The following is a 13187-nucleotide window of genomic DNA, read 5'->3' on the forward strand; positions in this document are numbered from 1 at the left end:
TACTGGTACAGCAATAAGTTAATTCTAAGAGACACAAAGAAACAGAAGCTCATGTCTGATCAATATAAAAATCACTGTGCAAGTTGGCATTCCTTGAAAGGCAAAGCTTGAATGCAGGTATATCCTGAACTTTTGGAATGCACACAAGAAAACACATACATTCTGAAAAAACTTCAAATTAAGAAACCAAGCAGTGCTACATGGATAGGTCACATACCAAGCAAAACAAAACTCAACTACATGTTGAAGGATTTGAGAGAAAAACCTACTCCTGAAGCAGGCAAATACAGCAACCTTCACCACAGCATTTAGTGGCAACCTGGTGTGAAAAGAAAGGATTAAAATGTTCCTTTCCAAAGACAAAAGAAAGCAAACTGAAGTGAATTTCATGAACTTAAGAGAGGAAATATGAATACCGAAAGTATGAAAACTACACAGTCTAGAATAACTCATGAAGACAAAATATTGTACTGTAACTCCCCCCCACCCCAAAAAGGCAGTTCTCATGCTTCACAGGAAAACAATTTAGCTCTCAAAAATGATAAAAACAGAATACCTTGGTAACAGGTGCCTTTTTGGGAGGAGCAGGTTTGGCGGCTTCTTTATCTTTCTCCAATGCAACAGCAGAGCCAGACTTCGCAGCATCTGTTTTAACTTCTTTCTTCTCAGCTGATGCTCCCTTCTTTCCATGCGCCAGCTCTACCTTTTCAGAGCATTCTTTAATCTAATGAAGTAAATTTTAAAATCAGGCAAGAAAGCAAACAAATTCAGAAAGTTACACAATCAGAACATCTATGAACTACTGTCCCAAAACTGTATGCAGCACGTGGCGTGGATGGAATTATAAAGCATTCAATAAAGCAGGATAATAGTATCAGCAGATGCTATGCCACAAGGTTCACCACCTGGTAAAAATGCCCTGAAAATGATACATCAAGGCAGACATTACTGTAGAGAGAGAAAAGTACAGTTTTGTACCTACCATAAATGTAGATGTCCGATAGGAATGCATCTGCAGTCCTTACAAACGGGTAGTCCTGTCGTCAGGCAGCCCTTCGGTCGGCCGGATTCCAAAGTCTGGGTCTGGCTTCGGCTGGTGTCGCACTTCACCCGACGTCATAGCTGCAGTTTTTCGGGTATAAAGGCATCAGCCGACGCCATTTTCCTCAGTGTTTCTTGCCCCAGATGCCAGTTGCCCTCTTGGATGGCTAAATTTGGATAAATGTCAATGTTTCCAAATAGTAGAGAGCAAACACATAAAATAAGCATGTATGTACATATATACAAACAAATACACCATAATAGATCCCCCCCAAGCTAGCTGAAGGATGGCAAATACCCTAGGAGTACCACAGAGGGGAAGGTGGGTGGGTAATCCTGACTGCAGATGCATTCCTATCGGACATCTACATTTATGGTAGGTACAAAACTGTACTATGTCCTTCAAGGATGCATCTGCAGTCCTTACAAATGGGTAGAATACCATAGCTAAACTAGGGGAGGAGGAAAAAAGGAGAGATTATGGTGTAGTTAGGATCCCTTGCAAAACAGCAGTGGCAAAACCTGCTCGGGATCTAGAGTATAAAGGCAAATTGTAATGCTTGGCAAATGTATGCACGGAGGTCCAAGTAGCAGCCTCTATAATGTCCTTGGTAGCCACTCCTCGTAAGAAAGCTGTGGTAGTGGCTGTAGCCCTTGTGGAGTGAGGCCTGATGTTCTCTGGAGTTTTCTTTCCATGGTAGGAGTAACAAAATCGAATGCAATTTCCTATCTATTTGGAGATTGTCTGTTTTGAAATTGGTTTTCCTTCTTTTCCTGTTGCATATGCTACCAGAAGCTGATCAGTTTTTCTATTGGACTTTGTCCTGTCCAGGTAGTAGCGTAATTGTCTATGTACATCCAAGGAATGCAACAGTCTTTCTCCCTTGTTCTGTGGGTTGGGGAAAAATGTAGGTAGGTGGATAGCCTGATTTAAAGACACTCTGGATACCACCTTAGGCATAAAAGTAGGATTTGTTCTCATGGACACTCTATCTTGATGGAAGATCAGGAAGGGTTGCACTGCCATTAATGCCTGTAGTTCAGAGACCCTTCTTGCTGAGGTGATTGCCAGCAGGAAAGCAGTTTTCCAGGATAAGTATTGTAATTCTGCTGTTGCTGCTGGTTCAAAAGGGGGAAGTGTCAATTTTTCTAGCACAAAGTTCAAGTCCCATGCTGGCAATGGAGGTTTCCTGGGAGGTTTTACATTTTTAATTCCTCTCAGAAACTGTCTGAGCAGAGGATGAGAGAAGACAGGAGGATCCAAGCTGTATTCTGCTGAAATAGCTGATGCATGTATCTTGATGGAAGAATAGGACAGGCCTGTATGGAAGAGCTCTGCCAAGTACTCCAGGATGTTGGCTATGTTTACCAGTGCCACATCTTCTCCCTTTGCAGTACTCCAAATGAGATACCTTTTCCATTTTGCTGCATAATTCTTTCTTGTTGAAGGTCTGAGCCTCAAGGATTATGTCTTTAACCCTTTGGGATAAATTTGGGTTAATTGCTCTTATGTAATGTTCCAGGCAGTTAGTTGCAGAGTTTTCAGGTTTGGATGCAGGATGTTGTAGTTGTTCTGTGTTAACAGTAATGGGATCAGGGGTAGTGTCCATATTTGTTCCTGAGACATGCTCCTCAGCAATGGGTACCAATGTTGTCTTGGCCAGTCTGGAGCTATCAGAATGATCCTTGGACGTTCCTCTTTGATCTTCAAAAGCACCTTGTGCATCAAAGGAAGTGGTGGGAATGCGATGCTGTCAGGTTTTTCCAACTGAAAGATAGGAGTCCACTTTCCAAGCAAGTGGGTGGTACGTCCTTGTGCAGAATTTCTTTAGCTGGTGATTGAGTGGGGATGCAAATAAGTCTATTTGTGGTAATCCCCATTCTCTTGTGATGGCTTTGAAGATGTCCGGATGCAGCATCCATTCGTGGGCATCTGTGGTAGTTCTGCTTAAGATGTCTGCTAGAATGTTTTCTTTTCCCGGTACAAAAATTGCTTGTAACTGAATGTTGTAGCTCAGAGCCACATCCCATAGGTCCAGTGCCAGCCGGCATAGGGGGTAAGAGTGTGTGTCTCCCTGTTTGTTGATGTACCACAACTGTGGTGTTGTCTGTCCTTATCATCAACTGACCTTCTTCGAGAAATGGTCTGAATGACTGGATTGCCAATTTTACTGCCAGCATTTCCTTTAGATTTATGTGCAGGCGCAGCTGGTCTTGAGTCCATAAGCCTTGTATGCACTTGCCCAGCATGTGTGCCCCCCAACCGAGGTCTGAGGCATCTGTCGTGATGGTTTGGTTTGGTTGACTGTTGCAGAAGGGCAATCCTGTGTTTGATTGACAGGCCTGAGCCCACCATAGAAATTCTTGCTTCAGGCATGGGATTATTGGAATTTTGGTTTCTAGGCTGTGCTTGTGTTGGGACCACAAATTCTTTAGGTACCACTGTAGCTTTCTCATATGCAGTCTGGCATGAGGGACCAGAATTATGCAGGATGCCATGAAGCCTAGGGCTTGCAGTACTTCTCTTGCGGTTAGATGGGTCTGCTTTGTTAATGCCAAGAAATAGAGAGGTAGTTGCTTTCTCTTTTCTGCAGTAAGGAATGCCATTTGTTTTGATGTGTCCAGCTCTGCACCCAGAAAGGTTATTCTTTGGGATGGAATCAGCCTCGACTTTTTTATATCGACTGTATATCCCAGGGCTTGCAGCAGGTAAATGACTTTTTGTAAGTCTTCTGTTAGCTTGCTTTTGTTGTCCGCTTGTATCAGGCAGTCGTCCAGGTAGGGATAAATTTGGATCCCCTGAAGTCTGCAATGAGCAATTACTGATGCCAGGCATTTCGTGAACACACTGGGCGCAGTAGATAAGCCAAAGGGCAATGCTGAGAATTGATAATGCTCTGATCCTGCAAGAAATCTGAGGTATCTTCTGCAAATTGGTCGTATGGGGACGTGCAGGTATGCCTCCTTGAGATCTAGAGTTACCAGCCAAGACTCCTTGCCCAGCATGGGAAGAAGCTGCTGTAGGGTCAGCATTTTGAATTTTGGAACAATGAGGAATGAGGAATGTGTTTAAAGCGGACAGGTCGAGAATAGGCCTCCATTTGCTTTCTTTTCTTGGTACCAGGAAGAGTCTGGAGTAAAATCCCTTTCCTTGTTCCATAGATGGTACCTTCTCCACAGCTCTCATTCTTAATAATTGAGATATTTGCTTTAGAGCTTCTGCCCTTTGAGTAGGTGGTAGGTTTGGCATTCCTCTCTTTCCTGGTAGAGTATGGAAATGGAACCTGTAACCCTGGTCTATAGTTTGCAAAATCCATTTTTCCCTTGTGATGCAATGCCAGTTCTTTGAAAATAAGGTTAGCTTTCCGCCTAAGGGTGCTTCCAGTTGTTCCCTGGTAGGCGGTGCTACAGTCAAGTCACTGTGATTGTGTTGTTGTAGTGGTGGTGGCTGCGTCCGTGCCTCGCTGGTTGTTACCTTGCCACTGACGTCCCCTGTAGGCACCCCTGGATTGATTTCTGCCTCTTGAACGCCTATTCCTGCCTCTCTGTGTCTTAGAGGAGTCCGGAAAGGACCAATTCTTGGAGGGCCAGTTCCTGCTAAACCTTGGAGGTTGAACCTGTAAGAAATCTTTCACTGTTTGTACAGATTTCGCCTTCTCTTCCATCTTTTAGTACCTGCTGTGCAGGGGAACCAAATAAATTGACTTTGTCCATGGGTGCATCCAAAAGCTTTGATTTGACATGGTCTGGTAATGCCTGCTCTTTCAACCATGCATGTCTCCTGATAACTGTGCCAGTCATGGCTGATCTAAAGGAAGCCTCCAGTGCATCATAGCCACATTTTAAAGAATGGTTACTAACCTGCTGTATGTTATGTACCATTTCCTGAACATATTTTTTATCTAAAGATTCTTCAGAGGACAGCTTTTTAGTTAACTGGTCAAGCATAAACTCTTGATATTGAATCATATGAAATTGGCAGTTCAAAGCCCTAGCTGTCAAAGTAGCAGAGGTGTAAACTTTTTTACCCCATCTCTCTAAGGACCTGGATTCCCTTTCAGAGGGGAGGGGTTTTTTAGTAGATGCAGTTGCTACAGCTTTAGGGCCCTGGGAAATAGTCTCTGGATCTGCAAAAGGAGCCTTGTATAAATGGTGATGAGTGTCCGGGACCCTGTAGAACCTATCGGGCTTAGCAGGGGCCGGAGGTAATGAATCAGGAGCAGTGCAAGCATCATTAAATGCATCATCTACAACAGAAAGAACTGGAGGAATAGCTAAAGGCCTATGTTGTGGCAAATGTAGAAAGGTTCTAAGCCTTTTTCTGGAGTCTGAGAAATCTTGGCCCTGCCACTGAAATTGCTCCCTCATAGCATGCAAGGTTTCCCCAAAGGAAAATTCCTCAGGTGGAGAGGCTGAAGGAATGGACTCTTCTGCATCAGAGTCTTCGTAAGGGGAATAAGGAGCCTCAGGAGGGTCTGTATGTTCTGAGTCATCAGAGGAATCATCTGTGGATACTGGCTCAGGGGGCTCTGCTCTAGGTCTCTTCTCTGGAGGTGGAAGAGAGGTCCTGTCTGGATGAGGCTGGGATCCACAAATTAAGGAAATGAGATCCTCAGCTAAAGAAAGCATATGGGAACTGGTGCTGGGCCTGTGAGAGGTGGGTTTAGTAGGCACCGTTTTTGAAGCTTTGGCTGCTTTAGCCCTGGCAAAGGCCTTAATGGACATGGCTGCAGGAGGCCTAGCAGCTCCACGTGCAGGGGTTGAAATATCCAAGGGAATAGTGTCTGACAATTCCTGAGAAACCGCAACAGAAGGTTGGATTTCAGAAGCCGATTCTACCAGGTTAGAAGAGGCCTCGGTAGAAGGCATGGTTTCGGCTGAAGAAAGAACCGTTTGCTCGGTTTCGGCCGAAACAGAGACACTCGCGGTTTGCCTAACCGCGGTTTCGGCCGAAACCGCGGACCGCGAGTGTCGGTCCTTTTCTTTGCGTTTTTTGGTAATTTGCATAGTTGGAGGATCTGACGGCATAATATAGGCAAAATCAGAGCCGAAAAACTGCTCAGCAAACTCCGAACGACGTCTAAGCGTCCGTCGGTTAAAAGAAGCACAGGCTAGACAAGCTGCTACGTCGTGGTCTGGGCCTAAACAAGGTAAGCAGTAAGAGTGGAAATCTTTATGAGGTATTTGTTTCCCACAAGTTAAACAGTTATTCACTTTTTCTGACATCGGCTGAGGCAAGAAAGAGTCCCCAACGGGGTACTTAGCTTTTTATAAGTCTTCGAAGTAGTATTCAGTAGTAGTAATCTCTGGATCTGACCGACCGGCACTTGCGAACAGCTTCTGCTTCGGGCGCCACGCAGCAAGAAAGACGGAGGAAAATGGCGTCGGCTGATGCCTTTATACCCGAAAAACTGCAGCTATGACGTCGGGTGAAGTGCGACACCAGCCGAAGCCAGACTCAGACTTTGGAATCCGGCCGACCGAAGGGCTGCCTGACGACAGGACTACCCGTTTGTAAGGACTGCAGATGCATCCTTGAAGGACATCAGCATGCAGATACAGAAACGCAAGAGTAGTTTATTTCAGAATTTATTCACAAAGCTTACTACACAAGTAGGTGAATGTGATGTCATTTAAACTTTCTAAACATTGGCACTAAACAGTGTGGAGGCTGCCATTAAATGGTGACGAGAGTTTAAGACATGAAAAGGCACCCTCCAAGGACAAGACCACATTAGTCAAACTACGATACACCAACCACCATGCTACAGAGGTCTTATGAAAACACTGCAAACCATGAGGGCTCTACTCTCTACTAGAAAAGGTAGTGAATGCTTTCTTCACTTCAACTCAGCTGCTTCAAAGATACAGCTCAGCTACTTGAGAACATTCAAATAACTGATGTCTGAATGCATTGCAAATGCACATACAAGGAATGTTATGGGATACCTTCGTATCATACCACTGAACTGTATATGAACTGTCCAGAAATGCACAACTTATATTATGTTCATAAAATGCAAAGACACTACTTTTAATGAACTACTTGGAGTCTTACAGAGGCTGTAGCACTAAATGGTTTCCTAAGCTGTACTTTCTCGATTAACTAAAGTTAAATAAAACTTAAGACTACTGTAAGAAATTATAGGATACTTTGTGTAGAAAGGTGTCTTTGCCAAATTTTCAGTCTACTCTTGCTAAATTAGTATTCAAAAACTATTTGTGTGAAATGAAGTTATGGCTGCCACGTGCTTAGGCCTGCTTCTGTTTGCCACATGTTGCATGCTATCTACATTTGCTCCATAGATAGGTTCATAGATTAGTACTAGGCTAACTGCCCTTGCGAGCCATTTTTAAGCCTAGCCAATTATTCCTTGTAAAAGACCAACCCTGGCACCTTGTGTTTGTAAGGCAAACACCTTAACCATTAGGCCACCCTCCCAACCCCAAATAACTAGCCCTAACAGAGTTTGAACCAAGGGCACTATAGTCAGAAACCATATCACTAGGCCATCCAGAGCTTGTTAAAACCATACTCAATACTTGCAAAGCATACTTGCGTGCCTTCCTGTAACTTCATGGATTTGACAAATCAATATAGCTTTGTTCAACATTAAATCACTATCAAAAAGCAAAATATTTCTCACTGCAGCACTATTAATACCACACACAAGCCTGTACTTCAACTCATCTTTTAAGCCACCACAAAAACAAATTGTGGCTTTGTTTCTCAGGTCAATTGCATAAATTGCAAATGCTACCCCTGGTTTCTGATCTCTTGTGTAAAAGTACCTCTCTAATGTTTGGGGGTTACACATCTCTCTGATCTGCGCTTCAAACACTCGGGGTCTTCCCTCGATTCAGCCTGTACAACAGTATGACTGTTTTCACCTTCTCCTTCAATATGCTGCTGGCACATATATAAATCAACACTTTTTCTATGGCCTTTGAGCCAGCTAGGTTTAGCAAAATCAATACCCTAGTATATGCATCTTTGTCGGAATAAGCTGCCTGTATAAAATCATCATACTCTTGTTCAAATATTATCCAATTCTCTGCAATATTTTACTCAAATACAAGTGGCAACAGCTTTCAAAATCCATCTGCCATATTAACACATACCTGTGAAGGGTTTTGCAAATATCCACAAGCACACACACATTACATATAAAAAAAATTATGCCAGTACTAGTAACTATGCCCAATAAGCCTCTGAATAACAACTTTGCAAAGCAAGTCTCTCTGGCACTGTAATACTCTAAATCAACGTACTGTATGAAAACACCCCTTGGTGCAAGAAACATGTCAAATAACTGCACTGTGCAAATTAACTAGTCAGGAAAAGCTCAGAGTAAGAAACATTTTGAAGTAATTATACTTTGCGAATAAATGCACAGCACACTGAAACCTCCCCAAAATGACAGTACTTCACTAAGTAACTCTTTACAGTATAAGACACACACTGTAATGGCAGAACTTCGCTAACAGACACACCCAGCACAAGAAACTTTCCAAAATGGCTGTACTTTGACTTTACTTCACAAAATAGTTGCACTTGGCACACTAAGACTGTTCGGAATAAATGCACAGTAATAAGCACATACTGTAAGCACCTTTACACACTGAGAAACTTTGAATAAAACAAAGTTATGTACTCACCATAACGTTCCATGTGCGTTATCCATCTCTCCTTCATTCTTAGGTTGGGTTCGGAACCAGTCCTCTGTTCAGACTCAACCTTATACAAAGCTCAAGGTCTTCCACTAGCTCGTGGCTAAAGCCCTATCCAATGATGCACTACGAGTGCTCTCCAGAACTTGTTTGCAGATATAGTTAAACTAAAGGTCAGTGAATGCATACTAAAACAACAATGAAGGTCAGAGAACATTAACAGCCAATTGCATCAGCTAAGTCTCCCAGGAGTGAAAGACTGGGGGAAGGAGGGTGGGATGTAAGAATTAAGACGAGATGGACAACACACATGGAACATTATGGCGAGTACACAACTTCTTTATGTGATGTTGACCCTCATTTTTAGCAGGTTACGACAGCATCCCTAACACCATCTTTCTTGGGTGGCTCAAGGGAGAATATTCTTCAGAACACTGGACCCAAAAGATGCCCTGTTCCTGGAGGAAAAGTCAGCTTTGTAATGAATGATAAAGGTATGAGGCCTTGCCCAAGTCGCTGCAGCACAAATGGTGTCAATAAGTAGTCTCGCCCAAACGGCAGAAGAGGTTGCAATGGCTCTTGCACATTTCTTCTTAGACCTTTTACTTGAAGGTAAAATTTGATAGCCATTTCCAAAGTGTGACTTTAAACACAGGAACACCCTTTTTTGAATCTGAAAAGGATACAAATAATTGGCCGGATTTTCTGAATGCTTTAGTCCTAAGTATAAACGTAATTATCTATGTACATCCAGTTGGTGCAGCATATATTCAGCTTTGTTGCCACAGTTGGGGAAGAAATCTGCTAGTTCTATGGATTGATTGAGATTAAATACTGAGCATACTTTGGGTAAAAAGGAAGGGTTATTTCATAGGGAAACTATCTTTGTGAAAGAGCATACAGAAGGGCTTTACTGGTAGCGATTGCAATTCTGAAACTCTTCCAGCAGAAGAGCGAGCTATCAGAAGAATTGTTTTCCAAGTCAGATACTTGAGATCGCAGGATGATGCGGGCTCGAAGGGGGGGGGGGGGGGTCAAACATGATAAAAAGTTCACATGGAGGAGGAGGGACCTTAATAGGTGGTCTTAGAAGAGTACCTTTAAGAAAGGCCTTCCAAAGACTGTGGGACATCACATTTGGGCATGATTTTCCTAAATGGAAATTAGAAATGGCAGCTAACTGGACCCAAATAGTGGCGGCAGCTGCCCCTTCATTAAACAGCTTTGCTAGGCATTCAAGAATAGAAGCTACTGCGGCAGAGAAAGGGTCAATGTGATTATTCAAGGCCCATAAATAAAATCTTTTCCATTTACTTCTATAAAACCTTCTTGTCAAAGCCTTATTAAACGATACCAGGATATGTTTTACTGACAGATTAGAGAGCCTGGCTATGATTGTAACTGGAGCAACCAAGCTGTCAATCTGAGGGTTTGAATGGAGGGATGGGGCATCCCTGATGCAGGAGTCAGGAGGTCCGGAACTAGATCCAGAATCCACGGCTCCTCCTGGAGATGAGACCACAGGAAATGGAACCAGATTTGACAAGGCCAGTTATGTGGCGATGAGTATTAAATTGATTCCCAATTGACTGGCTTTCTGAAGAACTTTGGGCATCAAAGGAAAGGGAGGAAAGGCACAGAGGAGATGCAAGGGACAATCATGAACAAGTGCATCCCTTGGTGACTCCCCCGGAGGGGGGATTAGGGGAAAAGTAGCTGCTGCATTTGGTATTTATGGATGAGACAAAAAGGTCGCAACAAGGCTGGCCCCATTTGTGGAAAATCTTTTCCGTGACTTCTTGTTTTAGGGACCACTCGTGAGGCATCAGTAAGTACAGTTGTGTACACTTACCATAAATGTAGATGTTAGAGTGTATTCACTGTTGCAGTCATTACATTTGGGTAATCTGCTGGTAGGTTGCCCTCAGTCGGCCTGAACATCAACGTCTTGGGTTCTGCGTCGGTTACTGTCTCCTCTTCCATGATGTCAGGTCATCAGGGGGTATAAAACAGGCAGCCAACGCCATTTTCTTTAGTTTTTCTTGTCCCAGATATCACGTGCCCCCCAAATGGGGAGCAAAAAAATATATATGTATATAAATATATAACTATAAATACATGTAATTGTCACAACATAAACTTTACCTTCATCTAAAAGCAAATACACCACAAAGGCTGTAGAATATAGTGAAGGAAAGAAAAGCTGTAGAATAAAAGGGGATGGCAGGTGAATAACCCGGACTGCAACAGTGAATATACTCTAACATCTACATTTATGGTTAAGTGCACACAACTGTACTATGTTCTTCGTGTTTCACTGTTGCAGTTATTTCATTTGGGTAGAATCCCAAAGCTATGGATGGGAGGCTGGAACTAAATAGCATTAGGGGCGGCCATAAACCCCTGCAGAACTGCAGTGGCAAAGCCTGCCCTGGACTTAGAGGGGAGAGGCAAATGATAATGCTTTGTAAAAGTATGAAGAGAACTCCAAGTAGCAGCTTTTAGAATGTCTTTGGTTGGTACCCCTCTGAGAAAAACTGCTGATGTAGATGCAGCCCTGGTGGAATGTGACCTAAAGCCCTTGGGCACCGGTTTTCCATGATGCAAATAGCAGAAACGAATACAGTGGCTTATCCACTTTGAAACGGCCTTTATCTCTGATCCTGCAGCAAATGCCACCACTAGCTGCTCAGTTCTCTTAGCGATTTGGTACTGTTTAAGTAGAATCTTAGTTTTCTGTGCATGTCCGAGGAATGCAGAATCAGTCCCCCTTTTTCTGCGGATTTGGGTAAAAAGTTGGCAGGTGAATAGTTTGGTTAAGAGCCACAATGGATACCACCTTAGGCATAAAGAAAGGATTGGTCCTGAGGGACACCCTTTCTGGGTAAAATATAATAAAAGGCTCCACAGAAATGAAGGCCTGTAGCTCTGAAACCATTCAGGATAAAAACTTTATCTGCAGTAGCAGCTGGTTCAAATGGAGGCAGGGTGAGCTTTTCCAACACAAAATTGAGGTCCCATGCAGGAATTGGTGATCTTCTGGGAGGCTTAACATCTTTGGCCCCTCTAAGATACTGTTTTAGAAAAGGATGAGAAAAGATCGGTGGCTCTGTGCTGTAATGAGCCGAGATGGCAGAGGCATGGATTTTTACTGATGAAAAAGATAGGCCCTTGTCAAGCATCTCAGTCAAGTATTGTAAAATCTGAGGAATATTTGGCTTTGCTGTGTCAGTTCCTTGTGCTTGGTTCCAAGCACGGAATCTCTTCCATTTATCAGCATAAGGTTTTCTAGTACTAGGCCTTCTGGCTTCCAAAATGAAATCCATTACAGATTTACTGAGAGGTGTTGTTTGAATAACTACATGATCAGCCATGCTGCCAGGTTCAGAGTTTGAAACGGATTGTGCAGGATCTGATTGTTTTGCTGAGACAATAAATGAGGTATCTGAGGCAAGTACCAAGGAGGGGGTTGAGGAATATTCCTTAGGATTGGGTACCAGTGTTAGCGAGGCCAGTCCTGGGCAATTATAATAATTTTTGGTTTTTCTTATCTGACCTTTAGTATGACCTTGGGAAGAAGAGGCAGAATAGGAAAGGCGTAAACCAATAGGTTTTTCCAACTGAAGGATAGGGCATCCACTTTCCATGCTTGTCTGTGATAAGTCCTTGTGCAGAATTTGTCCAGTTGATAATTCTGGGGAGAGGCAAACAGATCTACGTCCGGGCTTCCCCATTTCTTTGTCATGCTGAAGACTTGTGGATCCAGTTTCCACTCGTGAGGGTCTAAAAGGTTCCTGCTTAGGTCGTCTGCCTGAGTATTTTGTTTCCTGGCAGGAATTCAGCTTGAAGATGTACTTGGAAAAGTCAAGGCTGTGTCCCACAATGCTATGGCTAGTCTGCAAAGGGGGTAGGAGTGTGTGCCCCCCTGTTATGTACCACATAACAGTGGTGTTGTCAGTCTATCAGTAGTTGTCCTGGATGAAGTAAGTCCTTGAATGCTGTCAGGGCATTCTGAACAGCTAACATCCGTTTCTGGTTAGCAGATGCATTTGTTTTGGGCTCCATATGCCCTGAATACATCTCCCGGCCAGGTGGGCCCCCCATGCATAGTCTGATGCATCTGTAGTTAGGGTTTGGCTGGCAGGGGGGTAGAGTGAAAGACCGTCCCATGTTCTGGTGACATGTCTCTGCCCACCAAAGAAACTCCTGTTGTAGGCAGGGAATGAGAGGAAATAGAAGTTATGTCCTTACCATAACGTTCCATGTGGAGTGTTCATCTCGCCTTTGTTCTTACACATGGGTCCGGAGCCGATCCTCGGCTCCGTGCCGGCCTCTTGCAAGCTCTGCATCGAGAAGAAGCTCGAGACAATCCAATACCCACAATCCCCCTCTGCCTTTACCTCAGATCTAGTTTGCAAGCAAACCAATCTACAGAATAGCACATTCATGCTTATACACATATGTAAAGAAAGAAT

The 13187-nt window shown here is 43.5% G+C and overlaps 1 protein-coding gene across 1 annotated transcript in view; it reads right to left on the minus strand.

Moving 5' to 3' along the window:
- The window catches only part of CKAP5 (cytoskeleton associated protein 5), a 4315141-nt gene that overhangs the window by 2593749 nt on the left and 1708205 nt on the right, over positions 1-13187 (minus strand). Inside the window, exon 11 of the mRNA XM_044084803.1 lies at positions 557-724. Within this exon, the coding sequence (XP_043940738.1) occupies positions 557-724 (168 nt within the window). The remainder of the gene's footprint in view (positions 1-556; positions 725-13187) is intronic.

This window comes from Protopterus annectens, chromosome 9.part0 (assembly GCF_019279795.1).
Source record: "Protopterus annectens isolate FY-2018-M chromosome 9.part0, PAN1.0, whole genome shotgun sequence".
Taxonomy (NCBI): domain Eukaryota; kingdom Metazoa; phylum Chordata; order Ceratodontiformes; family Protopteridae; genus Protopterus; species Protopterus annectens.